This window comes from Canis lupus, chromosome 16 (genome assembly GCF_003254725.2).
Source record: "Canis lupus dingo isolate Sandy chromosome 16, ASM325472v2, whole genome shotgun sequence".
NCBI classification, from domain to species: domain Eukaryota; kingdom Metazoa; phylum Chordata; class Mammalia; order Carnivora; family Canidae; genus Canis; species Canis lupus.
The window spans coordinates 45,598,557-45,624,773 of NC_064258.1; the positions used below are offsets into that span (position 1 = coordinate 45,598,557).

General features: G+C 40.0%; 2 protein-coding genes across 7 annotated transcripts in view; both read right to left on the bottom strand.

Moving 5' to 3' along the window:
• The window catches only part of LOC112675194 (coagulation factor XI), a 54,033-nt gene extending 49,976 nt beyond the window's left edge, over nucleotides 1-4,057 (bottom strand). For all 5 annotated transcript variants that reach the window (XR_007402789.1, XM_035699745.2, XM_049095150.1 and 2 more), the window contains exon 1: nucleotides 3,284-4,057. Coding sequence is in view for 4 of the 5 variants with exons in the window: in XM_035699745.2 (XP_035555638.1) it covers nucleotides 3,284-3,444 (161 nt within the window). In the remaining variant the exon portion in view is untranslated. The remainder of the gene's footprint in view (nucleotides 1-3,283) is intronic.
• A 1,189-nt stretch (nucleotides 4,058-5,246) lies between these two features.
• LOC112675196 (cytochrome P450 4V2) lies at nucleotides 5,247-25,724 on the bottom strand. Of its 2 annotated transcripts, none has more exons than XM_025471736.3 (11): nucleotides 25,458-25,724; nucleotides 22,540-22,652; nucleotides 21,030-21,115; nucleotides 20,041-20,231; nucleotides 19,566-19,635; nucleotides 17,729-17,855; nucleotides 15,741-15,926; nucleotides 12,410-12,512; nucleotides 7,881-8,015; nucleotides 7,609-7,788; nucleotides 5,247-6,447 (listed from the first exon to the last, which is right to left on the bottom strand). In XM_025471736.3, the coding sequence occupies exons 1-11, from the start codon at nucleotides 25,669-25,671 to the stop codon at nucleotides 6,275-6,277; spliced, it is 1,578 nt and encodes a 525-aa protein (XP_025327521.1). In that variant the 5' UTR covers nucleotides 25,672-25,724; the 3' UTR covers nucleotides 5,247-6,274. The 2 variants fall into 2 exon arrangements, with proteins under 2 accessions (XP_025327521.1, XP_048951110.1); XM_049095153.1 differs by lacking the exon at nucleotides 25,458-25,724 and adding an exon at nucleotides 21,622-21,808.
• Between the last annotated feature and the right edge of the window lie 493 nt (nucleotides 25,725-26,217).

Consider the following 26,217-nt stretch of genomic DNA (forward strand, 5'->3'; position numbering starts at 1 on the left):
TGGAGAGAGGGGGTTGGGAGCTGGATGCTTCTAGAGGAAGGGAATGGAGGAGAGTCCCTAGTGGAGTATAGAGGCTTTGGGTGGCAGGGTGGGCTGGTGGCATGGTAGTGATCTGCCATGGGATCTTTCAGAGAACCTGTGGGCTTAAAAAAAATGGGGGGCACCTGGGTGGCTCAGCGGTTGGGCGCCTGCCTTTGGTTCAGGTCTGATCTCAGGATGTGGGATTGAGTCCCACATTAGGCTCCCTGCGAGGAGCCTGCTTCTCCCTCTGCCTGTGTCTCTACTCTCTCTCAGTCTGTGTCTCTCATGAATAAATAAATAAATCTTTAAAAAAAAAATGGGAAAAGCCCTGAATCTCTAAAGCTGTGTGGCCAGGAGATGGGGCAACGAGAAAGGAGATAAATGAACAAAAGCTACACTGTGCTGCTCATTAAGAAAAGAATCTCAGTTCACTGAGAAAGGTCTTTGATGGTGCACATTTGACTCTTGAAAGATTTCTGCTCTCTGGATCTCTATGGCATTAAATGTCCCTGAGAAGGGTCATATTTTAGGGTCTTTTCTCTTCCCAGTGCATCTCAGTGAGAACTGGAGTATCTTATGTACATAACACCACTATCATCAGCACATATGTAAGTAAATATACATTAACAGGATAAATTACAAAATAACTATTTTAGCAGAACAGCTGTGACTGTCCTTGTGGCAACATAACAGCTGGAAGGTTGGAGTGGCATAGACTTCTATTTGTCAAGGATTAAAAAGAGGAAAGAGAGAAGCAGGAAACACAAGATGCCATCATTAAGCAACTGATCTAAAAAGGCATCTTTCATTCCTCCTGTCCCTTTACTATGCTTCATTTTTTTCATAGCACCTAGCACTATCTGATGCTGGGTCCTCTATTTACTCATTTTTATATTGTCTTTCTGCTGCACACTAGCCCTCACACCTGGCTGTTAGGCTTGGGTCTCTATCCCCAGAGTAGTATTTGGCATTTATTGAAGGGAAGTGTGAAATGAATAAATAAGTAAATAAATAAAATATTAAATGTTGTTAAAAGAAGGAAGGATGGAAAGATAGGAGGGAAAGAAAAAAGAAAGAAAGAAGAAAGGAAGAAAAAGAAGAAAGAAAGAAAGAAAAAGAAAGAAAGAAAGAAAGAAAGAAAGAACAGAAAGAAAGAAAAGAAAGAAAGAAAGAAAAAGAAAGAAAGAAAGAAAGAAAGAAAGAAAGAAAGAAAGAAAGAAGAAAGAAAAGAAGACGGAAGGAAGGAGAGAGAGAGAAAGAGGAAGGAAAGGAGGAAGGGAAGAAGAAGAAGAAGAAGACGAAGAAGAAGACGAAGAAGAAGAAGAAGAAGAAGAAGAAGAAGAAAAGAAGAGAAGAAAAGAGAGAGAAAGAAAGAAAAAGAAAGAAAGAAAGAAAGAAGAAAGAAAGAAAGAAAGAACGAAAGAAAGAAAGAAAAAGAAAGAAAAGAAAGAAGACACGAAAGAAAGACAGACAGAAGACGAAAGACAGACAGAAAAAGAGGGAAGGAAGCAAGGAAGGAAGTAAGGAAGGAATGCAGAGATCGAGGACAGGATGGTCCTTTTACCCACAATTGTGGACCATCTAAGTCATGTATGAAAGTGACCGTCACTCTCGTAAGCGAAGAGGAGCATAGGTAACACTGACAGCAGTTACTGGACTGATAGCCAGACTGGTCTTAATTCCATGAATATCCTCTGTGGGAGCAGATGTCCTCTTGAGGTTCCCTCCAACTGCTCAATAGGAGACACTTCAAACCTTGGTTTTCATAAACAATATTGTTTCTGGTGGTAACAAATCAACATTGGACACATCAAGCATCACTGATGGAGTAACAATTAATTGTGAAGGCACAGGTGGCCAAAAAGCCTGCAGCACAATCACATGCCTAGGAAGCTGTGGCCATATGAAAAAAAAAAATTAATTGTGCCTGAGTGTATTAAAAGTCTTAATTTACTCTATTTCCATAAGCATAAAACTTCAAGCTGACAATTGACTTGAGCAAGAAAGGAGGAAGTCAAGAGTGCAATATGGTAAAAGAGAGTTAGGCCTCCATCCTGGGAGTGCCCAGGGAGCAGTCCTGTGCTGACACATCCTTCACCATTCAGCTAAAACACATATTTTTAAACTATGGATAACATTCAAAAATAAATTTAAAACATTCTAGAAATAAGAAAACCATGCCTAAATACAGTAACGATTTTTCTTTTGAGGGAAGGGCTATTATAGGTGTTTTTATATGAAATAGGAGTTTGAGTATAGCCATTGTTTCCATGAGACCTACATTGGCTAATGCCAGGAAAGACAGGAAAGAATTCATGTAAACTGCAACACAAAGAAAATGCTGGATAGGAGGAGGCAGGAAGTGAAGGAAAGAAAAAGAAGGTGCCAAAAAGTATCTCTTAGGATCAAGAGAGCAGGAGTAGGAACATCTACAGGCTGGGAGTAAATTTAGAAATTGAATTCAGTGCAAAAGGCCCAAAGAAATACTCCATTTGGTGAATTTCTAGACCAAAGAATTTCTAGACCAGTTTCAAGAAGCAGATGAGGGAATACACAATCTATTAGTAGTAATTATAGATGAGAGGTTTGGCCCTGGAATTTGGAATGCAGCTAGCTAGAAGGAAAACTGGGGTGAATCTGGTTTAATTAAATCAAGAAAAAATGATGAACTAGTCGAGGGAACACATCAGGATGGAGCTAAGGAATTAGACTCGTGTTAGGCTAATCCCAGCTGGCTTTGAAAATAAAGCACTGGACTTTTAATTTTCCTACTATCTGGAAATTTATTATTTCTCATACATACAAACATCAAATCATTATGTTATGTGCCTGAAACTAAAATAATGTCAATTGAATCTTAATTTTTCAAAATTCTATTGCATTTAGGGATGCCCAGGTGGCTCAGCAGTTGAGCGCCTGCCTTCGGCCCAGGGCATGATCCTAGAGTCCTGGGATTGAGTCCCACATCAGGCTCCCTTGCAGAGCCTGCTTCTCTCTCTGCCTGTGTCTCTGCCTCTCTCTCTCTCTCTCTCTCTGTCTCTCATGAATAAATAAATCTTTTTTAAAAATTCTATTGCATTTAAATGACTAGCAGACATATGTTACCAGCTGATGTTATCCAGTGTAGAGAAGTACTGAACAGCACAAAGGAAATATGATGAAGACCTAAGATCATGTCCAAAAAATACAGCACCTTTCTTTATCCCTCAGCTGAAATGACAAACACTAAGTTGCTTTGGGTTAGAAATGAAAGGCAATCAACCTAAGAAAAATGACGATAGCCTGGTCCTCGGGCTCCAGGGCAGAGGTGAACAAGTGAAGAGTGCACAGGGCAGGCATGCAGGTGGCCTTCAGCATCCCCTGGAACATGGGATTCGGACCCTCCAGGGTTCTGTTTCTTTTCTCCGCATCTTCTTTACTCATCACCTTCTTCTCATCTTCTAGGAGCTGTTCAGAGGCTCAACTGCCAATTGATCCCCAGTCTCACAACTTGAAATCTCCACCAATTTCCAAGGGGAGAACTCTGAGTGGACCCTGCTTGGGTCAATCAACTTAAGCCAAGAGAGCAAGATTGCTCAACTAGAACTGCCTATTTACAGTGTACATATGTCCGGCAAGCAAAAAAGTGAGAAACAGAAGGAAAAGGGGGGAGATATTTATCATGGGGTAGTTCCAAAGATAGAGAAAGTGCTATTCCTAAAAAATAGGTGGTGGTGGTGATAGGGCTTCCAGGCAAACTAAAAAATTTGTCATGTTCCTACCAGCATCTCATTAGATGCTGGAAAGAAAACATTGTGATCGTCCAGACACATTCCAGAGTAAAAATTGACTTTTTGTTTTTATTTTTTTGTGGGCATCTCTTTCATTGTGAGACAGGTCACTGGTCCAGAAATTGATAGTCTTTAGTGGTCTGTGACAATGAACAGAGCATCGGTCAGTTCACTAGTTCATCACCTGGAGAAAGTTTCTAAACTGTAAATGCCTGGGACACAATGATACTAATGGTTTTGCTGATTCCCTGGCCTCCCTCTGCAGGAGATTTCACTTTCTGCTATCAGCTGAGCAAAATGTTCTGGAATTTATACTTCTCCTCTGGTTAATTCTTCAGAGTCAAGAAAACTCAAAATCAGTCTATGACAAGGGTAAAAGGAACATTTTTTTAGAAAGTCTGAGGAGCACTGTTGACATCAGCTCAAATGTGCGATTTCTTTTATTACTCATTATGAATCAGTCACCCACTAATTTGCCTTCAGAGCTGCCTATATTTCAAAGTGACATCAATTCTTAGAATATAATGTAACACTCATGACTAAAATGTAATTTATGTTTCTTGAGATACCTCTTTCAAGCAGTAGTAAGACAGGGTCACAGATACTTGATCATCCTCTTATTAAAAAAAAAAAAAAGTCAGCATCTGCCTTTCAGTACCACAGACCATAACATAATTTCTCAATTCTACCTCTAACATGGTTAAGAGGATTTCCAATTAAAATACGAATAACAATTATTGTGGGGCTACATGAAGATCTTAGACCAAAAGGTAACATTAAACAATATTTTACTTTAAATTAATTTCACAGCCAATGTGGGGTCACTTAAAAGGAGAAGAAGGAAGAGGAGGAGGAGGAGGAGGAGGAAGAAAGTAAGAAAAAAACAAGTTTTATATCTAAATGCATAACATTGAGAAATAATACTAATTTCCATGAATAATACTTTATCCATAGTCATCTGGGAATAAGATATTCTACTTATATCTACTTTCTAGATAATAAAGGTAAGCATACAGTGGGAATCTTTTTCAACTGTATCATATACTTCCTTGACTTTTTCTCATCAACTTAGCGACTGGGTTGTCTGCACTGGGGTTTCTTGGGGTAGTAAAGCGGGTAGAGATGCTGACCCTACCCTAAATGACAACTTGAAGTGCTTACAAATGGCTTTGGTTTTGTAATCTCTTCCTCTGATACTCATGGAAAAATAGAAATTTCATCCTCTTAATTTGTTCCTTCTATCTGCTATTGCCTTGGGAAATTTGAAGAAACAATTTTATTAAAGTTTATTAAAAGTTGTTTTTTAAAGTCACTGAGTGAGGGAGTAGAGATACTGCCTATGGAATTAAAATTCAGAGAATGTGTGTCAGCTATCAGCTTGATAGGTATGTTCCAGAGGATTGAATTTACTCAAAGTCTAACACCAAACAAGTAAGATATTACTGGTCACAAATATAGATGAACAGCTTTTCATTTCCTTTAATAATGGAAGAATTCTAAAAGAAATATATCCAAAATCAGAGGCAGAAAATCTGTGTTCTAATGACACATCTAGTTACAGACCTGAGTTCCATAAAGTAAAAGCACACACAGTGAAGTCTATCACATTGAGAATGGAAAGGTGTAGAGTACAGACCTCTAATTCAAGCCCTGTCACCCACTAGTAGTATGACTCTCGGCAGAAACTTAACTTCTCATCTATCTCATTCCTCTTTTCTTTTCTTTTTTTCATTCCCTTTTTCTAATAAAAAAGAGTAAAATTAGATAAACAATAAGGTCCTTCCAGCTCCAAAAGCCATTACTCAACCCTGAGTCACTGCAGGGGATTGGATATTACCAAGAGGAATCTTTCCCAACTGTATATGGTATACATGGATAGTTGTGATACTATGCATAATGGAATCATAGCTATAACTACCTAGCCAAAGGGAAATAGGAACAGAACCTATGAGTCAGCTTACAAATTATCTACTCTAGGTGATAAAATGCAAAAAGTACTGTAATAATTATTCTCATAATTGATGCCCAAATATAATCTAAAAACTTAAGCTTCTCATGTCTAAGTACTTACCCTTTTCAAATTAAATGCATATGTATACATGCATATATATATATGTATGCATATATATTTCCCAGTAAATAAGAATACCTTTAAAAAATTCTGGAACTTCACTTAAATTATATCCTTTGGGTCTCACAATTGAAATTGACTTGGTCTGTGGATCTCTCTATTGAAAAACTTGTCTTACGTTTATTTGGGTGCCATCTTCAGTTGACTCTACTTTTGGGATCAAGCCCAAGGGTAAGATCCATGTGGCAATGAAAATATAAAACTCTTTGGAGGACTTGACCACAAGGTTAGCAGGGACAGGAAAGAAATAGGTCTAGGGATTAGGAGTATTGAACTCAGATCTAGAAATTGTAAATCTAGTTTCCTTCAAGAAAGACCTTCTACATGACAAAGGCACAGCCCAATTATATGGTTAAGATTCATCTGCATTTCTCCTCTTCAACTTGATCCAGATGCCATTAGTTGGACGAAGAATCAACTCTCCTGCCAGACCAAGTTCTTCTCTTTTCTGGTTGGATTCTACCCAAAAATGCCTCAGGACACAGGAAAGAACAGTCTTTTCTTCCATTATGGCAAACCTTTGACCTTCAAATTAATGTAAATAGCATTAATTTAATTATACATATATCTCAAATCTGAAAATTATAGGTCCTACTAAATGAAACAAGTAACTTTATATTTCCACAGTAGGAACAATCAGAATCATTTGGGATGTTTGTTAAAAATGAAGATTCTTCAGTGCCCTTCTCAGCTCCTACCTAGTGCATCCGTATAGCTGGGGCGGGATAGATGATTGTATTTGAGCAAAATAGCAAATAAATTCTGGGGTCACTGAAGCATGAGAATCACTATTCTAGATGGCTTTCTTATTATTAATTTACCATAGAGTCACCAAATATGCTTCAGATTCATCCTTTTAGATCTGACCTCATTTTACTAACACGTACATTTACATGGATGATAAAATGCTGGAGATCCTAATGCATGGTGATGTGCATTCATTTTAAGTACTTCATATGGCCATATGGTAAGCATTGTTTTCATTTTGCAAGATGCAATTCTTAAAAGCAGGGAACACAGACATTAGGTTAAATAAACTAATTGTTACAAATAAGTTTTCTACCATATAAGCCATATCCTACTTTGATCCAAAATCAATATTTTAAAGCTCCACCATGTAACTGATTGTGCTTTATGTTACGGGCCAAACTGTGTCCCCTTCCAATTCATATGTTGAAGCCCTAACCCTCGTACTTTGGAATGTGACTGTATTTGCAGATAGGATTTTTACAGAGGTCACTTAACTTAAAATGAGGTTATATGGACAGACCCTAATCCAATCTGACTGGTGTTTTTATAAAAAGAAGAAATCGGGATATCACACACAGGCAAGACCCTGTGGAGATAGAGGGAGGAGATGACCATCTACAAGCCAGGCTTTAGGAAGGTCTCAGAAGAAACCAACCCTCTGAACACCTTGATTTCAGACTTCAGATTCCAGAATATGAGAAAATGAAATATCTGCTGTGTAAGCCACCCAGTTGGTATTCTCTTGTTATGGCACCCCTAGCAAATTATTTTATGACAGTCTTTTTTGAAACAATAACATCTAGTGATATAGAAGAAAAAGAAAATCAGTTTTTTAAAGACTGTTGTCGATGAGACACTACATCTCAAAGAAATTATTGTGAGAAACTCATTACCATGTAGGCCAGACAGGTCAAACCAATTCTGATGGATACAAACCTATACAGTTTCTGGGTCCAGCAGAAAAGGGAATGTATGCATATGGGTGGCGTCCTTGCAAATTTTCAGGAAAGAACCGCTCTGGCTGGAACTCCTCGGGATTTGGGAAATATCTTGGATCTCTATGAAGTGCGTAGGGAATGATGATCGCTTGGGAGCCTTTCACAACCTTGTAACCCGCTGTCAAGAGGTAGGCAAAACGCCATAAGAACCAAGTGAGATGGGCATTAAAAAATCCATTCTCCCCACTCTCTTGATTACAGAGTTCTTACCAACTACACAATCTTCGTTAAGATTACGGGCAAATAAGGGAACTGAAGGAAAAAGGCGAAGGCTCTCCTTAATGACACACTCCAGGTATTTGAGTTTCTTCAGGTCTTCTAAGGTAGCAGGACGATCAGACTTCCCTGGTTAAAGGAAATACATGAGATGACAATGAAAGAACTGTCTGGGCTTGGGGGATGGAGGAATCAAAGAGGAATTAATCAAAGCACTGAATGTTAAATACTTAGAGCCAAAATAGGATTTCTAATATTACACATAATCAAAATGAAATGAGACAATGTGTTAAGTGAGAGAAACCAGACACAAAACAAATCATGTATTGTGATTTTTATAATAATCACGATTATGATTCCATTTATAGGAAGTGCTCAGAACAGGTAAATCCATAAAGACTGAGCGTAAATCAGTGGTTGCCTGGGGCTGGAGGAGGAAGAAGGAATGGGGTGTGGCTGATTAACCATATGGGGTTTCCTTCTCCGGCGCTGAAAATGTCACAGAATTAGATGGAGTAACAGTTGAACACTGTGAACGAACTAAATCGTATACTTTAAAATGGTTAATTTCAAGTTCTCAGAGCTTCCAGGTGTGCATCTTCTCTTGGACTTTCCCCACAGCAGCATGGCCCCTAAACGCCTTCATTCCTGTGTTAAACAAAGACATTAAGATCGCCTCCTGCCTCCAGACCAGAGAAGACATCAACCTCTCTGGACTTGCCACAGGAAGAAAAGGAGTATATAGCAAGGAGCAACTGAACATCTTGATGAAGTACAAAAAGAGATACATAGACTTGAGAAAAGCCAGTGAAGAATCTTGAAAGGATAACAGAAATATAACAAATGCCCTGACCATGTTTTCAAAGGAGGTTGGAATTGATCACCAAAATCCCAAATTCTGGGGTAACAGCATCTGTCAACCACCCACAAATCTGCCTTATTCGGAGAGGAAGATGAAGAGGCACTGCATCATCTGACCAGAGTCGAAGTGACAGTGTTTGAAGATATTAAACCAGGTTATAGAATAGAGGTTCATTTTGATTTAAAAAACAAACAAACAAAAAACCAACCCTCTTCCTTCAAAAATAAAGTTCATAGCTGAAATAAAATTTGTGCTCAGTTACTTTCATATTACACTTCAATTTTCTGTCTTTCCATCTACCTAATAGAAGGAGCTGGGGCTCCACGCTTGTTTAATGGGGGTGAGGGACAGAGCCTGGGAGCTGGATATTCCTCAGCCAGCCCAGGTGCTCAAGTTTTCTATTCTTAGCCCCCTCTGCACTGTGGGTGGTCTGAACTGGCTCACCTCCCTGAATTACACATGGTACACAGCTGTGCAGAGAACATTCCACTTGCCCCACCCTCCCAGGATAGTCCTACCTGCATGAACCCCATTCTTGGGCAAAATGTGGAAAAACAGATGAGTTAGGAGACGACATGCAAAATGGTATTTGGTCAGGTCCATGACAGTGCTAAGTTCCTGACATGGATGATGAAGAAGGGGATGGAGGAGGAGGGAGGACAGGAATGTGGAGGCAATGACAGATGGAAAACTGATGGATTCCAGTCTTCCTGTTTTCATTTTCTCCAGTCCACTTGTGGTCAGTCATGCTGTTCTTGACATCTCTCTTCTCTCCTTTATGCCATGGTTTTCAACTTATTTTGGGGGATGATACACTGAGCACAATACACTGGGAAGAGAAACTCTACCCTTTTCTGTTCCAAATCCCTCTCCATCTCAACCAAAACTTCATATAAACAACATTACTATGCTCTGTGGGGGCAGAAACAAAAACAAAAACAAAACAAACAAAAACAAAACCCTTCTGCTCCCTTAGCTCTGCTGGAAGCTGGAGGATGCTTGGCCCTGGAGCAGTGGTACAGAGAATTTTAGTTCTTTTCCTTTTCCTCAGTATTGGGCTCAGAGGTATACTGTGTCTTTGTGTAAATGTGGACACTTACCATTTACCAACATGTATCTACTTTCTCTTGCTTTTATTATTTTTTTAAAAATGGGTGCCTAGAAGATCAGGGACGGGTGGGTTTGAGATGTTTGGATAGGTAAAGTGGGCATCTTGACTACATGGCTTCTCCTTTGGCATTGTGATGTTTAATGGTATCTTTGCAGTTTAAGATGACACTTTAGAAATAAAATTCTCAGGGCACCTAGATGGCTCAGTCAATTAAGCGTCTGCCTTCAGCTCAGGTCATGATCTCAGGGTCCTGGAATTGAGCCCTGCATTGGACTGTCTGCCCTGTGGGGAGTCTGCTTCTCCCTCTCCCTCTGCCTCTGCCCCTGCTCTCTCTCTCTTTCTAATAAATAAAAAAAATCTTAAAAAAAGAAAGAAAATTCTTTCCTCATGACATGAGCACTACCACTCAATGGGAGACTGAATGAGCCTGTAAGACCTTATCTGGAGTTGACATTCTCTATTATAATTTTGTATCTGTTTATTTTTAAATTTTCTCTTTTTTTTTCCTCACTGGGGGAAAAAAGATGATACTTGATTTTAAACACTAATGGTGTGCCAGTTGCTTTGTTACAATAAAACTAAACACACACAAAGAAGTGGCTAACTTTATGTGTAACAAGACAAATTAATACTTGCAACACCCATAGATTAGTTGCTTATGAAATTTTAGAGCTAATATTGGGGGTAGAAGAAAAAGCGAGACACCATTAGTAGAAAGCATGACAAGCGACAGAATAAAGTATTTCAAATAATAGTGTTTTAATTATGTGAGGTCAAAAAGTATTTGTGAGACCAGCAATGAGCTAGACATTGCAGAGGATACAAAAAGTGAACTTACTCCAAAAGGATGTGTGAGCTTTTCAAAGACCAAATTAACTCACCATAGGCAATATGAGAGAAATTAAAATCAATACAGGAAAAAAAACCCGACTATAGAAACAGAGCCAAGAAGTTTAGATTGTCTCCATTCCACTAAATAAAGTCTTCCCTCTTGATATGAAATTCCAGTCCTCAGACAATCTGAACATTAAACTACTTGTTCAGCCTCATCTCTCAATATCTTCTACTCTATGTTCCAAATTCTAGCTGCCCCTCACTGTTCACTACTGTCCTCCAAATGTTTCCACTTCTGTGCCATTGTCCATCTGTTCTCCTCTTTCTAGAATGTCTGTCGTCTCCTCCTTTTACCTTTATTTTTCCTTTCCTACTTCTTTTCTCTATACAACTGCATCAGACACCATTTGTTGGTTGGCTGACCCAATCTTTCATTTTCTCCTTCCAGCTGTGGGAGTCATGTGATATGTGAGTAAACAAAGGGTGAAATTGATGGCACAATGTGTGGCCCCTTTGTGGTTGGCTGGAAATGGCCCTTATATATGTCAAGTACTAATCCCTGGGACCTGTAAAGGTTACCTTATTTGGGAGAAAGTTATCTTTGCAGATTTTTCTCATTAATGATTGACAAATGGGGGAAATATTTTGGATTATACAGGTGGGCTCTGAATGCCATCACAAATGTCTTTATAAGAGAGAGGAGATCTCTCTCTCTCTCCCTCACACACGCACACACACACACACACACACAAAGAGTCAGAAAGAGAGAGACAGAGAGACAGAGAGAAGAGAAGGAGGTGTGAAAAATAGAGGCAAAAATTTGAGTGATGAACCATAAAGGAATGCTGGCAGGGACCAGAAGGGGGAAGAAAAGATTCTCCACTAGGGCTTCCAGAAGGAGAACAACCTGCCAGCGCATCAATTTAGGCTCAGTATTACTGATTTTGGACTTCTGGTGTTCAGAACCATGAAAGAATACATTTCTGTTGTTTTAAGCCACCCAGTTGGTAGAATTTGTTATAGCACCTCCAGGAATCTAATACATTCTTCATTCCCTCTTCCCCTTTCTTTTGTCTTAAAGATAAACATGAGACCTGGAACAACAATCAAGAAGACAAAAGCCACAATGGTGAAGAAGAGAGAGAAAAGAGAACAAGACTGGGCCTCTGACGACACCCCTGTTGGATTCAGCCTAGGACTCTTACCTATACTCCCACATACCTTGCATGCCTAGCTATACAAGCAGATTTCTGCTTGTATAATAGATTGTATAATAGAAATTTATGTCCTGGTCAGATGCAACCCAATATGGAACAGCTTTCCCGGACCCCCTCTAACTATTATCACCTGTTCCTTGCTGCTCCCAAAGAGTACCTTCTTCATATCACTCAAGTGCATAGCCAGGACTCCGTGCTTTACGCACAATGGCTGATTCGTCTACTAAGCAGTGGGGTCCTTAGAGACAGTAGCATTTACCTGTGCATCCCCAGCATCTAGCCCAATGCAGTCACATGCCAGGCAGTTAGCAAATGCCTATAAGTGAGCAGAAGAGACCTTGCAAAAGAGACGGTACTGGAAGGGATCCCAGATGGCAGCTTTCTTTCTAATTGCAGTGTCTCTGTAACAGGTCCTACTGCCCTCCTTAATGAGCATGAATGGCATTTGTTTCAGTGGACTCGGGACCCACAGAGCAGGTAACGATGGGGACAAACATACCAAACACGTCCTCCAGTTCACTGTCCACTTGTTTCTGGACTTCTGGGTAAGAACCCAAGAGATATAAGGACCAGTTTATCGCCGCTGCTGTCGTATCATGGCCCTACAAATGTGAGAAGAAACATGGCTTAAAAAGCAGAGTTGAGGGATCCCTGGGTGGCGCAGCGGTTTGGCGCCTGCCTTTGGCCCAGGGCGCGATCCTGGAGACCCGGGATCGAATCCCACATCAGGCTCCCGGTGCATGGAGCCTGCTTCTCCCTCTGCCTATGTCTCTGCCTCTCTCTCTCTCTCTCTCTCTGTGACTATCATAAATAAATAAAAATTAAAAAAAAAAAAAAAAAAAGCAGAGTTGAATCGAGAAGACCAGGAATGATGACTCTGTTTTGAGTTGTCTCTGACTTTGACAGCTACGATGTGACTCCAGAACATAACAAATTAATTCCATACAGCATCTCACCTTGGTGAGAAGCAAACATATAAACAGTCCCTTCAAGGTGGAGGTTCATGCTCAGAGAGACATTTCACCTCTACATGGAACTGTCTACATGGCGAGAAGCAGTTCAGCTGTGCTGATAAGGTGACATTCCAAGGAATTGGGGCGCACTAGGTAGTTTTTTATTTATTTATTTATTTATTTATTTATTTATTTATTTACTTATTTATTTATTTATTTATTTATTTTTCACTAGGTAGTTTTAAAAGGGGAAAAGTTCAAGGGCACCTGGGTGGCTCAGTGAGTTAAGCACCTGCCCTTGGCCCAGGTCATGATGCCAGAGTCCTGGGATCGAGTCCTGCATCACGTCCCTTGCTCAGCTGGGAGTCTGCTTCTCCCTCTGCCCCCTCCCCACTTGCGTGCACACACACACTCTCAAATAAATAAATTCCTTTTAAAAAAATAAAAGGGGAAATATCTGACTTTTGTGAGCCAGCTTGCCAGATCTCTACTTCTCTACTTTCACCATTTGCAAGGTAGGCTTTACCTGTCCATGCTGGACAGCAGGGAGCATATACACAGTTCTAAGCATTTGCCACATCAAGAAGTTAGCAAATAGCTTCATTTAATATTTGCTTGAGTTCTAGGAAAAACACTAAACACTTTGCAGAAACTAACACAATTGTTCTTCACAAAACATTCATGAAATCTTGATAATGCTATTTACATTTTAGAGAGCAAATACTGAGACTGAATTTTTTATTTTATTTTGTCTGCTACTGGGAGAAAGCAGGATGAAGCAAAACAAAGCACAGAATTTACAAGGAGCACACCACTGGGCTAGGCGGGGGCAAAAACCTAAGTATCTAATGGCTGGCACCCAGGCAGTGAAAGGCACGGCACTAAAAGCCTGCACCCACCTTAGGAAGGAGGTCACAATATTACAGTCTGTGGTATGCCTTCTATTTGATGCAAAGAAGGAAAAAACTTAGAATTTCAAAGAACGTTAGAACTGGAAGAAAGAGATCATTGGTCTGGCTGTTCACATGAATGTGAGAGGTCACTGGGGGCAGATGGATGTGTGTGCACCATATACATGTATGTATGTATGTATGTGTAGGTAAAGGTACATGCATGACAGTGCATATGTATATGTGTGTATGGACACGCCTGTGTATGTGTGTGTGCACATGTGTGTGCATAGAGGGTGGAGATGTGAGAAGGTCTCTCCACTTCAACATAAGAGCTAATATATTGGGGATTCCTGGGTGGCTCAGTGGTTCAGCGCCTGCCTTTGGCCCAGGACATGATCCTGGAGTCCCAGGATCGAGTACCACGTCAGGCTCCCTGCATGGAGCCTGCTTCTCCCTCTGCCTATGTCTCTGCCTTTCTCTCTCTATGTCTATCATGAATAAATAAATAAAATCTTTTTTAAAAAGAGCTAATATATCTGCTATATGCTTCCCACAGGCCAGGCACAATTCTTGGTGCACTTTAAAAAATCATTAATCTAATCTGTGAGGCCCATGCTTTGACAATGAGGATGCTGGAGCCCAGAAAGGCTGCATGAGGTGCCCAAGGTCACACATCTAGGACAAGTCATGGCTGAGAATCTGGCCTCCGAGCCCACATGCTTATTCCCTCTCCACTTTTCTCATACAATTTCTTTTCAATAAAGTACTCTGCTTAAAAAATAAGGCTGAAATCACTGATCTAGCCCATCTCTCTATTTTACACATAGGAAAGCTGGGACAGAGATCGGAGATGATTGAAGCCATCTGGTATGGCCAGTATGAACCAGAAGAAGAGCTCGTCTATAGATGTTTAACACGGCCTGCTTTCTGCTACAGCGCACAGACGGTCCTCCCTCGGGAAGAACAGAGGGACGAGCACTGGCATCACATCCAGGCAGTTGCGCAGAGCAACTAACACACCACTGAGCACATGCTGAGCCATCGAAAACTACTGATACCTTTTGCTTTCCTCCACTTCCAAAATATTACCACATGGTGCTTAAAAAAAAACCCATTTCTTTATTTGGCAATTCATATATTCAGAGACTCAGTCCTTGTAATATTTAATATAGTTAGTTAGAATTATCTTGCTAAAAACTGCATCTTTTATTATGACTATTATTATTTGAAGACCAGAAATCTTTTTAGAATCACAAACTGGCTAAATTCTCTAGCAGAGGGCTCTTGTTCCTGCTTTAGTTAGGGGCAGCTTACAGCAGTAGCTATGTCCTCGTGGGTAGAAGCACGAGGAAGACAAACTGCTTTAAAAGGAGCTGGTGAAGAAACAAACTTGTGGGTTTTTAGAGATTAAAAGGAAGTGGGAAGCAATACAGAGAACTGATAGTAATCTCTGGCTGTTCTTCTGCTTGGAAAAGTCTGACAAACATTAGTTTTACTTGAGAAAAAACAAATGTGTCTATGCTGTAACCACCACGAATCAAAGATTTTCTGAACAAGGAAGTTGATCTGATACTTACTTAGGTTCTTAAATTTTATAATTTTTACTGGTGATCTAATGACTCTTCCTTAGTTATGTTAAGATACTTTAAAATTTCATTAGGGGTGCCCAAGTGGTGCAGTTAAGCATCTGACTCTTAGTTTTGGCTCAGGTCAAGATCTCAGGGTCATGGGATCGAGCCCCAGATGGGGCTCTGAGCTCAGTGTGGAGTCTGCTTTGGATTTCTTTCTTCTGCTCCTACTCCTCTCTCTCTCTCTCTCTCTCTCTCTCTCTTTCTCTCTCCTAAATAAATAAATAAATCTTTAAAATAAATAAATCTTTAAAATAAATAAACTTTTATTAAACTTCTAAAAATATGTTAAAGATTCTAAAAAAATAACTGAAATTTATTTAATGATACCTAAAAATAACAATGATATAAAATACCTCAAACATGAAGGTGTCAACTTCTTCTCGAACATCTTCATGACGTAGCTTGTTCCCTTCATCATCAGTCACATTTAAAAGCAAGTCAAGAAAAGCTCTGCGTTTATTTTTGGAGGGGGAGCAGTCCTTGTCAGCACTTCCATGTTCTTCGTCTCTCTTCAGTTCACTGGACCGTTCAGCGATGACCTATGATTTAAACAATCACATGCTTTTGTTTGGAATTTATTATAACCCAACAATATACTTTTCTATGAAAATATACTAGCTTCTTTAACTTATTTTTTCTGAGACTATCCTATCCTTGCTATCTCAGCAATAACTTAGGCTCTTGGAAAAATATAACCATGCTTCCTTTTGAATTTTAGGGCATTAACTGATAAGACTTCTAAAAATGAATTTAGTATCAGACAACTTCAGAATTTTCAAGTGCTATTTTTACAGTCTTTCCAATGGGGTATAGCGTAATCATCTCTAGAGACCAGAATGAGCCAACGAGACAAAAATATAGGTGCTGGAAAGAACGCAGTCCTTAGATAGTAGACTAATTACACATTGTTCTAATTACATGTTGGAGAAAAGAAATAGCAAGTTGACAGCTCACCTGTTTGCTTGCTGTTCCTTCTGGCTAGACTGCTCCTTCCTCTGTGTGGCTGGCTCCCTCCTTTCTTTCAAGTCTCTGCTCCTCATCACACTATCAGAAAGACCCTCCCTGATGGCTGTGATGCTAGTCCCTAGCACTATCTTCCCATGCTTACTCTACTTTTTCCCATTTCCCCTGCCATCTGGCATGATGCTACACTTGGTACTTTGTGCCTTTCTCATCTAATTCAAATGTATGACCCATGTGGTAGAGAATTTGTGTTTGTTCATTGATATATTTCCAACCTCTAGAACACTGCCTGGCATTTTAAAAACACTCTTTATTTGTTGAATGAATGAAAGCATTAAGGCCCATCAATGCAATTTGGCTATACATTTCAACTTTTTTCTCCTATCAGGAAATTCATCAAACCTGCTGGTTAGTGGTTTGAATGAATAGATCCTAAGTTCTTTGAGGGCAAGCTCTCCAATGGAACCCCTGGTGCACAGCATTCAGGATACAATTTTCAATGTTTTATTAAATGAATTATACTGTTTATCATTAATTATTGATATTAATGTTTAGGATTCATTAATTTAGGATTCATTAATTATTGATATTGATATTAATGCATGAAATTTGAGGATAAATTCAATAACACCCATAAAATACAAACTGTTGGCTACTCTCCTATAGCCAGGTGGTTGTTCTATATTCATTTTTTACAACAGACTGACATCCTATATCCAAAACAACATCACTATCTCTTTGCTATCTTTGAATTAGAAATAAAATAGTAAAATCCAATTAATTTTAATTTTTTCCAAATTGAAATACTAAAATAAAGGCCCTTTGCCTTTGAAAACTACTGTCTAAAAAAAAAAAAAAGAAAAAGAAAGAGAACTACTGTCTAATCCAAACATTTTCCAGAAGACTCTTATAATCCTCTTCTCTCTATTCTTATAACATAGCACTCAGTTTCTTCATAAATATCCAGTACATATTTTTTAAATAGATAACCTCCCTTACTAAACTAACCTCTTCTAGGATAGAGAACATATATGTCTTACTCATTACTATATTTCTAACATTTGGTAAAGTATTTGGCACTCAGCAAGTGCTTAATTAATATTTACCAAATACAGGATTGAAATGTAATCATGCTGCCTCCTTTTTTCCATTATTCAATTCAATTTTTATGAGGCACAGGCTCCACGGTCCTGCACTAGGTATATTGACAAAACCTAAAAATCATGGATTTAAAAATTTCTGGAAATGGATGATGGTGATGGCTGCACAGCATTGTGAATGTAATGCCACTAAACTGGACATTTAAAATGGCTACAATGGCAAATTTTTATATTATGTATATTTTACCACAATAAAAAAAAGTAAACTGAGGACTTACATTATTGGTAAAATTATGTAGGATCTCTAGGTTCCTTTTGTGTTCCCGGCCTTCTTTAAACATAAGAAACAAAAAGTCAAGCCAGAGCCAGGGCATCTTCATTCTTCGATGTATTGTATCACTCATTCTATAAATAGGATAAAAATATATTGGCTGATCCATGGAAAAATGTGTATTTCTTTAGCACCTACTCTCAACAGGGTAATATATGGGAATGAGGTCTATTTGTCTTAGAGGCTACTAAGAGCTCCATGCTTTATGCTCAATAATGAATCCATGGGCTTTTACACATCCAATGAAGCTTACAAATTTTAATGCTTTCATTAGTGGAAGGAAGAATTCATTAGAAAACATCCTTACAAGATCTGATGTCTGCTTCTGTTTCTTCAGAAAGAATTCCTGACCTCATAAGGCTGCTGTGGCTCTTGGATCACATGTTGGGATGAAATATGCCTCTTTTTAATATCCACTCATTTATCACTCCTCTGGAGTGATAAAACCACTGGTTACCCTCTTCCACAGAAAAGTGCTCATTAAGTACCCATCTGTCACACAGCTGTCTTGAGTAACTCCCTTGTCATTTCCAGTGATAAAGAAGCAAGACCTCAACAGGATTCCCTCCTTCGAGATTGACTTAGACACCAACTCTTCAGAGACATGTTTTCTGACCACTCATCCATAGGAAATATCCCTGTTTTTCTTTTTTCTTTTTTTTTCTTTTCTTTTCTTTTCTTTTCTTTTCTTTTCTTTTCTTTTCTTTTCTTTTCTTTTCTTTTCTTTTCTTTCTTTCTTCTTTTTTTTCTTTTTTCTTTTCTTTTCTTTCTTTTCTTTTTTCTTTTTTTCCTCTTCTCTTCTTTTTTCTTCTCTTCTCTTATTTCCTTCCTTCCTTCCTTTTTTAATTTTTTGATAGAGAGAGAAAAAGAGAAATCTCAAGTAGAGGGGAAGAGGGAGAGAGAGAGAATACCAAGCAGACTCCCTACTGAGTACAGAGCCTCACGAGCCTGACCTCATAACACTGAGGTCATGACCTGAGCCAAAATCAAGAGATGGACACTTAACCAATGGACCCACCCAGGCACCACCTCTGTTTTCCTTTCTAATGTCAACTTGATCCTTTCTTTCTAAGCAATTATTGGAATTTATGTTTATATTTATTTGTTTCAATGCATGTCTCCCTACTAATCTTCCTGTTGGTGTGCCCCTTAAAACTGGTCAGCACCTACTACAATGAATGGCAGATTACAGATGCTCCATAAATACGTATTTATTTATTAAAATAAAGTAAACTGAGCAGTGAACTTAAAGATAGGCTATATCAAATAAAATCCTGGCCCCAAATCGTAATAGTTGAATAACTACAAGCCATCTTTAAAATAAAATTGTTTTGATTGAAAAATAATACATACTCAGAGTAGAAAATATGAGAAAGGAAAATGAACAACAAAAGCAAAACACAGTAGGAAATAGAAGCCCACACACAAAATAATAGTAACTATAGCTGATATTTTGGTATAGTATCTTCTAGCTTTTCCTGTCTATAAAAAATTTTTTGTACCTAGTAGTTACCATTCTTTAAAACCTGGTTTTATTTTTACCACTTAGCATTGTAATCTCTCAATATATTGTAAAATAATCATTTTAAAATTATGGCATAATCTGGGTGTGTCATAATTTACAAAACTGTTCCTCTACTGGTAAAATATATGCTTCAATGACGAGGTCAATTTTAGTATAAAGTTTCATTTCGAAACAATGAAAAAGATACAAATTATTAGCAATAATTTTTAAAGCCCTAAGCAGCAATCATTTTAAAGATAATTACAAGGACTTCACTTACCTGTAGATGGCACGAACATACTCAGAATCCTCATTATTTTGAGCCCCAATATTCTTCCCCATAGCTGTTTCTGTAAAATAAAGACAAGAAGCAACCACTCAATTCTAGCACATAACCTGTGTTTATTTTTCAGTGGAAAACACTCAGAAAAAAAAAAAAAAAAGGACTTAAGTTCTGTTGTTCTTATAGAGTTGAAAATGGCTCCCTCCCTCTTTTGCTCCTTCTCCTGTAAATTTCTCCTCCTGCTTCCTGCTTCTTCCTCCCTCTGCCCTTCCTGGCATGTTGGATCTGTGACTGCTTTGCTCAAGACCGTCACAGTGGCTGCTGCTTCTCAGGGGGCTGAGCAATAGGGCCACCCTGAAAAGTACAATATCCTTTCCCATCTCCTTATTTGCCTTTCCACTGGAATGCTATTTTCTGTTTGGGCCATTCTATCTTTACATCAGAACTTTAGAAACAAATCAGTAAGACTTACCACAAATTATATCTAATGCACAAAGAGTGATGTAAAAAAAGCAGTTAAATGCTTCTTGGTTAACATGTTTTTCAAGCTTATTAACCAATATATTTGCGTGTTCATTCATGACATCTAAGAAATCTTCCAGAATCGTAAAATGGAAAGTGGGTGTTAACATTTTTCTCCTAGATCGCCATTTGTTTCCAGTACTAGAAACACAATGCATGGTTACAAATAAGAGAAGCAACATTAGAAACAAATTATAAATTTAGTCAACAAATCTCTAGTGAAAGGGCTTAATCTACAGATCCTCAAATGCTTCGGTCAGAATGGCAAAGATTCATATAGTGCTAAGAATGTGGATAGTTTAGATATTATTCTATATTACTAATATTTAAGGGAGCACTCATAAAAACTGAATAATTTGAGAATTGTTCTAAATTTCTCAGTTCTGAGTTTTTAAAAATTAGAATATCTTTTCTCCCCTCTATTAATACCTTAGTCCTCAGATGATCCTCATGGTCTGTACTTCTACTTTGAGCTCTATTATCTTCAGATTACCCACAGACCCCAGTAAGGGTCCTGCCTTTCTCTTGGCAGGGCCTCTTTCTGAGGATGGAGTCCTGTTTCTGGACTCCAGTTCTAGGACTGAGGTTTTATGCTCCATATGTGTCTCTGAAGCTGACTGCCTTTTTCACTGGATTTTCACAAACTACCTGCCCCAAACTCTCCTTGGCTTTACTCCATTCATACACCTGACCTGATTCTTCTTGAAACACTGCTCATCATCATTACTGAGTCCCGTGGTTGGAGATTACCATACACCCTGGACTCTTGTCTGACAGAACCAATTGTTCTCCAGACCTTTCCTTCCAGTCTCTTTCCTACTTCCTGGCACCACAGTCTTACAGACAGGACAACTACTTTGTGGCAATTCCTGACATAACATGTTACCAATGGAAGTAACTCTTTCTATGAGACAGCTTTACAAATTTACACTGACATACCTTGTAAGAAGTCCTAGGCCAAGCCATGGTTCTAGGAACTTGTATACATAGGATTTGTCGATTTGCCTTGAACTAGTTAAAATTACCTCGGAAAGAAAAAACATGAGAGATATATAGATAGACATCAAAACCATTTCAACAATAAGTTTAATTCTACCTGGCTAGAACACTTTTAAACTAACATCTCATAGCTATTACTTCTCTGGGACTCATTTTTTATTCCTGTGCCTCAAAGAAAGTCAAGTAGAGTTTTGAACATGTAACTATCATTTGGTCTTGGGACTACATGGAATTGAGAAAAAGGAACTGTCCAGGATGATGCCCTGGTTCCTACCATGAACTAAGAACCAAGTGGAGTCATTTATTGAGGGTGAGGGGATAGGGGAGAGGAGGTAAGTGAACCCAAGTATGACCACATCTAGGGAGATAGAAATCACAAGTTCATTTTTGGGCATGTTGTCATGGAGACATTCAAGTTGCTATGCTCTGAAACAGGAATGATGCTCAGGATAAAGACTGAACTAGAAGCACACATCTGAATATCTCCAGCATGGAAGTAACACTTTGAAAGCCATGAATGCAGTCAGATCACCTGGAATCCAAGTGAAGTAGAAGGGATAAGCATTTAGGTCCGAGCACAAAATGCTCCCCAGGCTCCCAGCTGCAGCCATGTACTCTGGACAGATCTCTCCACACACACCAAGCCTGCTCACATCAAGTCAGCTCAGCAGCGTGAAATCCTATGCCTGTCTCCTCACTCTTTACTCTGAACAAGGATGCTACAATGTGGTACAAGAGAAATCCAACATGTTCACTGCAATAACTAAGAAAGACATACCCCAGCATTATGGCCTAGGAAATTGTGTTTCATTTTGTTCCATGAAAAGGAGCTCTGTTTATCCCCTTTTTACTCCCTGATCCAAATCCCTTTTACCATCAAACCACAAGATAATCTCCCTGGTGTCATAATGATAAGTAAAAGGTATACAGTCTTTTTGAGCAGTTAACAGCATGCATTAATGCTATTTGCCCTATCAATACCAGATGAGCAATACTTTTTGGGAAAATTAACTTGGAAAAATAAACTTGTAATGGATGTGAGACTCTGATCACCTTGGGAGAAACACTCATACTTTATTATTCTAACATTTTTGGACTTGTGAAACAGTGCCTGTTAGATAATATGTGGGCTCACTTATGGAATAATCCATTTATGGTTCTATAAAACTATATCCTTATGCAGACTTTCCAAAAAAGGAGAACAAGTATCTTGGGTCTGATAACAAATATGCACAGAGGCTGCTTCATCCAGAGCCTGCTACCCTCCCCAGGATTTAGACTATATCTGGAAAGCATTAAATGGCACCTACAGAGCCAAAAATACTTAATGAAATGCTCAATATACTGAATTCAATTCAATATAGGAATACTGTTATTATAGTTCTTCTAATGAGCCTTTCACACCACCAAATATGCAGTGGAGCAGTGTTCCTATTAACCACACACTCACCTCTACATTTTCAGCACTATAAATGGCCACTATTGGTATGGGCCCAAGCCAGAGTTTCAGGAGTGGCAGGTGTCGGGATTCTTCGCTGTAAAGAATGACCTGCTGAAAAAATTCTGGGAGAAAATATTTAATTTTCAATGAGTTTCTTGTTGTGTCTTTTGGGTTTTTTAGGAGGGAGTTGTTTATTTATTTACTTTGGGCAAGTCACTTAATATTTCCCAGACCTCTCACATCTTCAAGGTAAATCACATAGTGCCTATTAAATGATAAAATAATTGAATTGTGTAGGAAATTTAATTATGAGTAAGAAAACATCCAAGAAACGTGCACCTCCAAAGAACCCAACCCTTCCTCTCAAGGAGCTTCTAACCATGGGAGATGGTGACTTTTGTAACACCAGAGAAAATGAAATGGTTGCTAAAACAGAAGCTTAAGTCTGGGGAGTGACTGATTCTCACTGAGAAGACTGAACAATATCATGAAGGAGAAGGCATTTGATCATTAAAAAAAAAAATGACTTGTATTTTTATAGGCAGAAAAGGGGAAGAAGTAGGAGTAAAACAGAATGTAAGCCAAGCAGCAGAAATAGAAAAGCAGAAGCACAGAGGTCTGGAAATTCCCTGTAGGTACAACCAAAGCATCAGATGGGGTGATACCTCTGGAAGAGGAGATTGGAGCATTGGAGAGTTTGATTTTCTTTTATATACTCTAAGGAGTAATTGGAAGTTTCCAGTGAGAACTAGCACGACTGGAGTCATATTTTAGGACAGTAACACCAATGTGGTGACATCCGCAAATCACCGGGGGATGCTGGGGCCACAGAAAGCCTCTCAGGATGGGGAAGAGGCTGAGATTCAGTGCAGCCAGTTAGGGGCATCAACACGCATTAAATTTACTCCTTAAAATAACTCTGCCATACAGTTACTTTTACAAGTAAAGGGGGGAAAAACCCTTCTAACTTAGAGAGTTTTAATATTTGCTTTATATATTTTGGTGCTCATCTGTTAGGTGCAAATATATTTACAAATGCTATAACTTCTTGTTGGATTGACCCCTTTGTCATCGTGGAACGCCCTCTTGGTCGTTTATGACAGTTTTTGTTTTAAAGTCTCTTTTTTGTCCTGGTATTAGTATAGCTTCCCAGCTTTCCCTTGGTTTCCATTTGCATGAAACATCTTTTTCTATCCCTTCCCTGTCAATCCGTGTGTGTCCTTATATCTGAAATGAGTCCCTTATATGCAGCATAGATATGGGTCTTGTTTTTCTACCCATTCAGCCACACTAGGATTTTTGATTGGAGAATTCCATCTCTTTACATTAATTACTGATATTGCCATTTTGATCAGTGTTTTCTGGCTGTTGTTGAAATTCTTCTCTGTCCCCTTTTTCTTCTCTTGCTCTCTTCCTTTTAGAGAGTTTTAAGCAACTTCTCAAATATAAACAACATGGTTGCAAAGCTGGAAATTGAGCAGAACTTTGCCTGATGCCAGATTCTAGGACTTGCTGGATTTAAAAGTCCCTTTGTAAAAGCTGGTATGTTGTCACTTTCTACACTCAGAAAGTAACTCCAAGAATTACTTTAAATACTCCAATCAACTCACAGTTTATTTTGAAACAGGTCTCATTGGCTAGAGATTTCAATTCTTAGAAAAAATTTCCCAAAAGAACATGATGAGGTTGTTTAAGTGCGTTATTTCTTGTTTCTTAAACCTCAGGGTAGAAGGAGAGGTTAGCTCTGTTATAGTATTAACCAGGATAATTTTTACAACCACTGTATCTAAATGCATTACTGGATCAGTTGTGACATTAGTCACATGCTATTTAGCTGGTGAAAAGTTATCTTGGATTTCTCCTGCCAGAAAACAATTCCAATATTTTGACAAACACCCCCATGAGGCCTTATTTATTCCGGTGAAGTTGAGATGACAGCATTTTGGGGGTGGAACAGCGAGGGACAGAGGTGGAAAAGAAATTATCCTTCAAGCTTTGAAGTTAATGTTCAACTTGTAAAACTTATCTACAGTTCATTTGGGGTAAAATTGGGTTGTGGTCCTAGGTTTATTTTAGAATACATCATTTTGGGCAAAATTTTTTTTTTCAGCTCTGGGTATCCCACCTTACACACCGAGAAAAATAAAGTGCTAAGATCTAATTCACCACCCCTGCTAGGAAACTGAAAACACCAGGTACTTTTGAGAGCTTTCTAACTTAAAGTGGTTTGTTCTTTCCCTCTCATCAACAGAGCACACATCAATCTCTTCAAAAAGATATCAGTAAAAAACAATTCCCTGTTTAATAAAGAAGGTCTTTAAAACATGCTGTGTACATTTGCCAGGAGGGCCTGCCCTCATAGTTTACCGGTATTATGTAACCTCCTTAAGAGAACTGAAATGAGAAGACCAAGAAGGAAACAAAGTTGTGGGCAAGTCTTGTGATGTGGGGAGGGAGGGAGGGAAGTCTCAAATTAGTTTCTAGTCCCTGATTTTGCAGAAGCGGTGGCTGGGTGGAGGCCGATGGTAAGTATTGAAAGGGACTTGTCCTGTTCCAAAGAAGTTTCTGCCCTCAAGGCTCTCAGAGCCAAGAGACAAGACAGGCAGTGTTTGGAGACAGGAGTAGCTGCCAAGTGGGGAAAGGAGGAAAAAGCAGCACAGAACTTAAGAAATCCTGCGTTCTCGCCTATACATAAAGAAAAAGTTCGCGTGAAACGGGGAGCTCGCTATTCTTTCTCCCAACAAGCTAGCACCCCAAGTAGAGATGCTCTGGGGGGGGGGGGCGAGAGGGTGGTCGGCGGGGAGGAGGTGCGGAGCGGGATGAGGCGCGAGGAGCTGCTGCACCCTGGGGCTCCCCGCTAGGGGGGCCGCGCATGCAGGGAGCCCCCACCCCGGAGCAGGTGCGCCCGGCCGGGCCGCGTCCCCTACCTCTCCCGTCGGGCTTCATCAACAGCGAGTGTCCCACCAGCGGGTAGGCGCCGGGTAACGTGGGGACGGCCCTCATCTGCTGCCATTTCTGCGCGTAGCTCGCCAGCATCTGCAGGAGCCTCACCACTAGGGTGGCGCCCGCCAGCGAGGCGGCGCCCAGCGCGCCCCACAGCAGCAGCTTCTGCCCCAAGGGCACCAGCCACAGCGCGGGCATCGCGCAGCGCTCGGCTCCGCACGGCCACGGCCACTGCCCGCGGGGCGGCGCGGGGCGCAGCTCCAGCCCCTGGTCCTGGGAGGAGTCCCGGGACTCCGCAGGGATGCTCGCGCGCCCCGCGGGGGGGAGGTGGCTCCTCTCCTCCTCCTCCCCCTCCTCCTCCACCTCTTCCTCCTCCCCCTCCTCCTCCCCCTCCTCCCCCACCCCTGCCCCGCCCGGGGCTTCTCGCTGCAGGGGTCGCCCCCGGGACCAGGCTGGAGCCTCCCGGGCTCCTAGGAGCGCACCGCTGGGGCTGGGTGGGGGGGGTGGGGGGGGCGGTGGTGGTTGTGCCTGCAAAACCCTACGTAATGCACACCGGCCTCTTTGTTTGGACAAGCAGAAACCGAAAGACCGGAAAACAGCTCCGGGGTTCCGCAGAGTGTTGCTAAATGGAAATGAAGGCATCTAAGTGAAGTGGGGAGGAGGAGGGTGAAGGGCGGGCTGAGCTTTGGGTTTTAGGTCTCTGCTGCTGGTCACGGGAGAACGCCAGCTGGGGACAAGGGTATG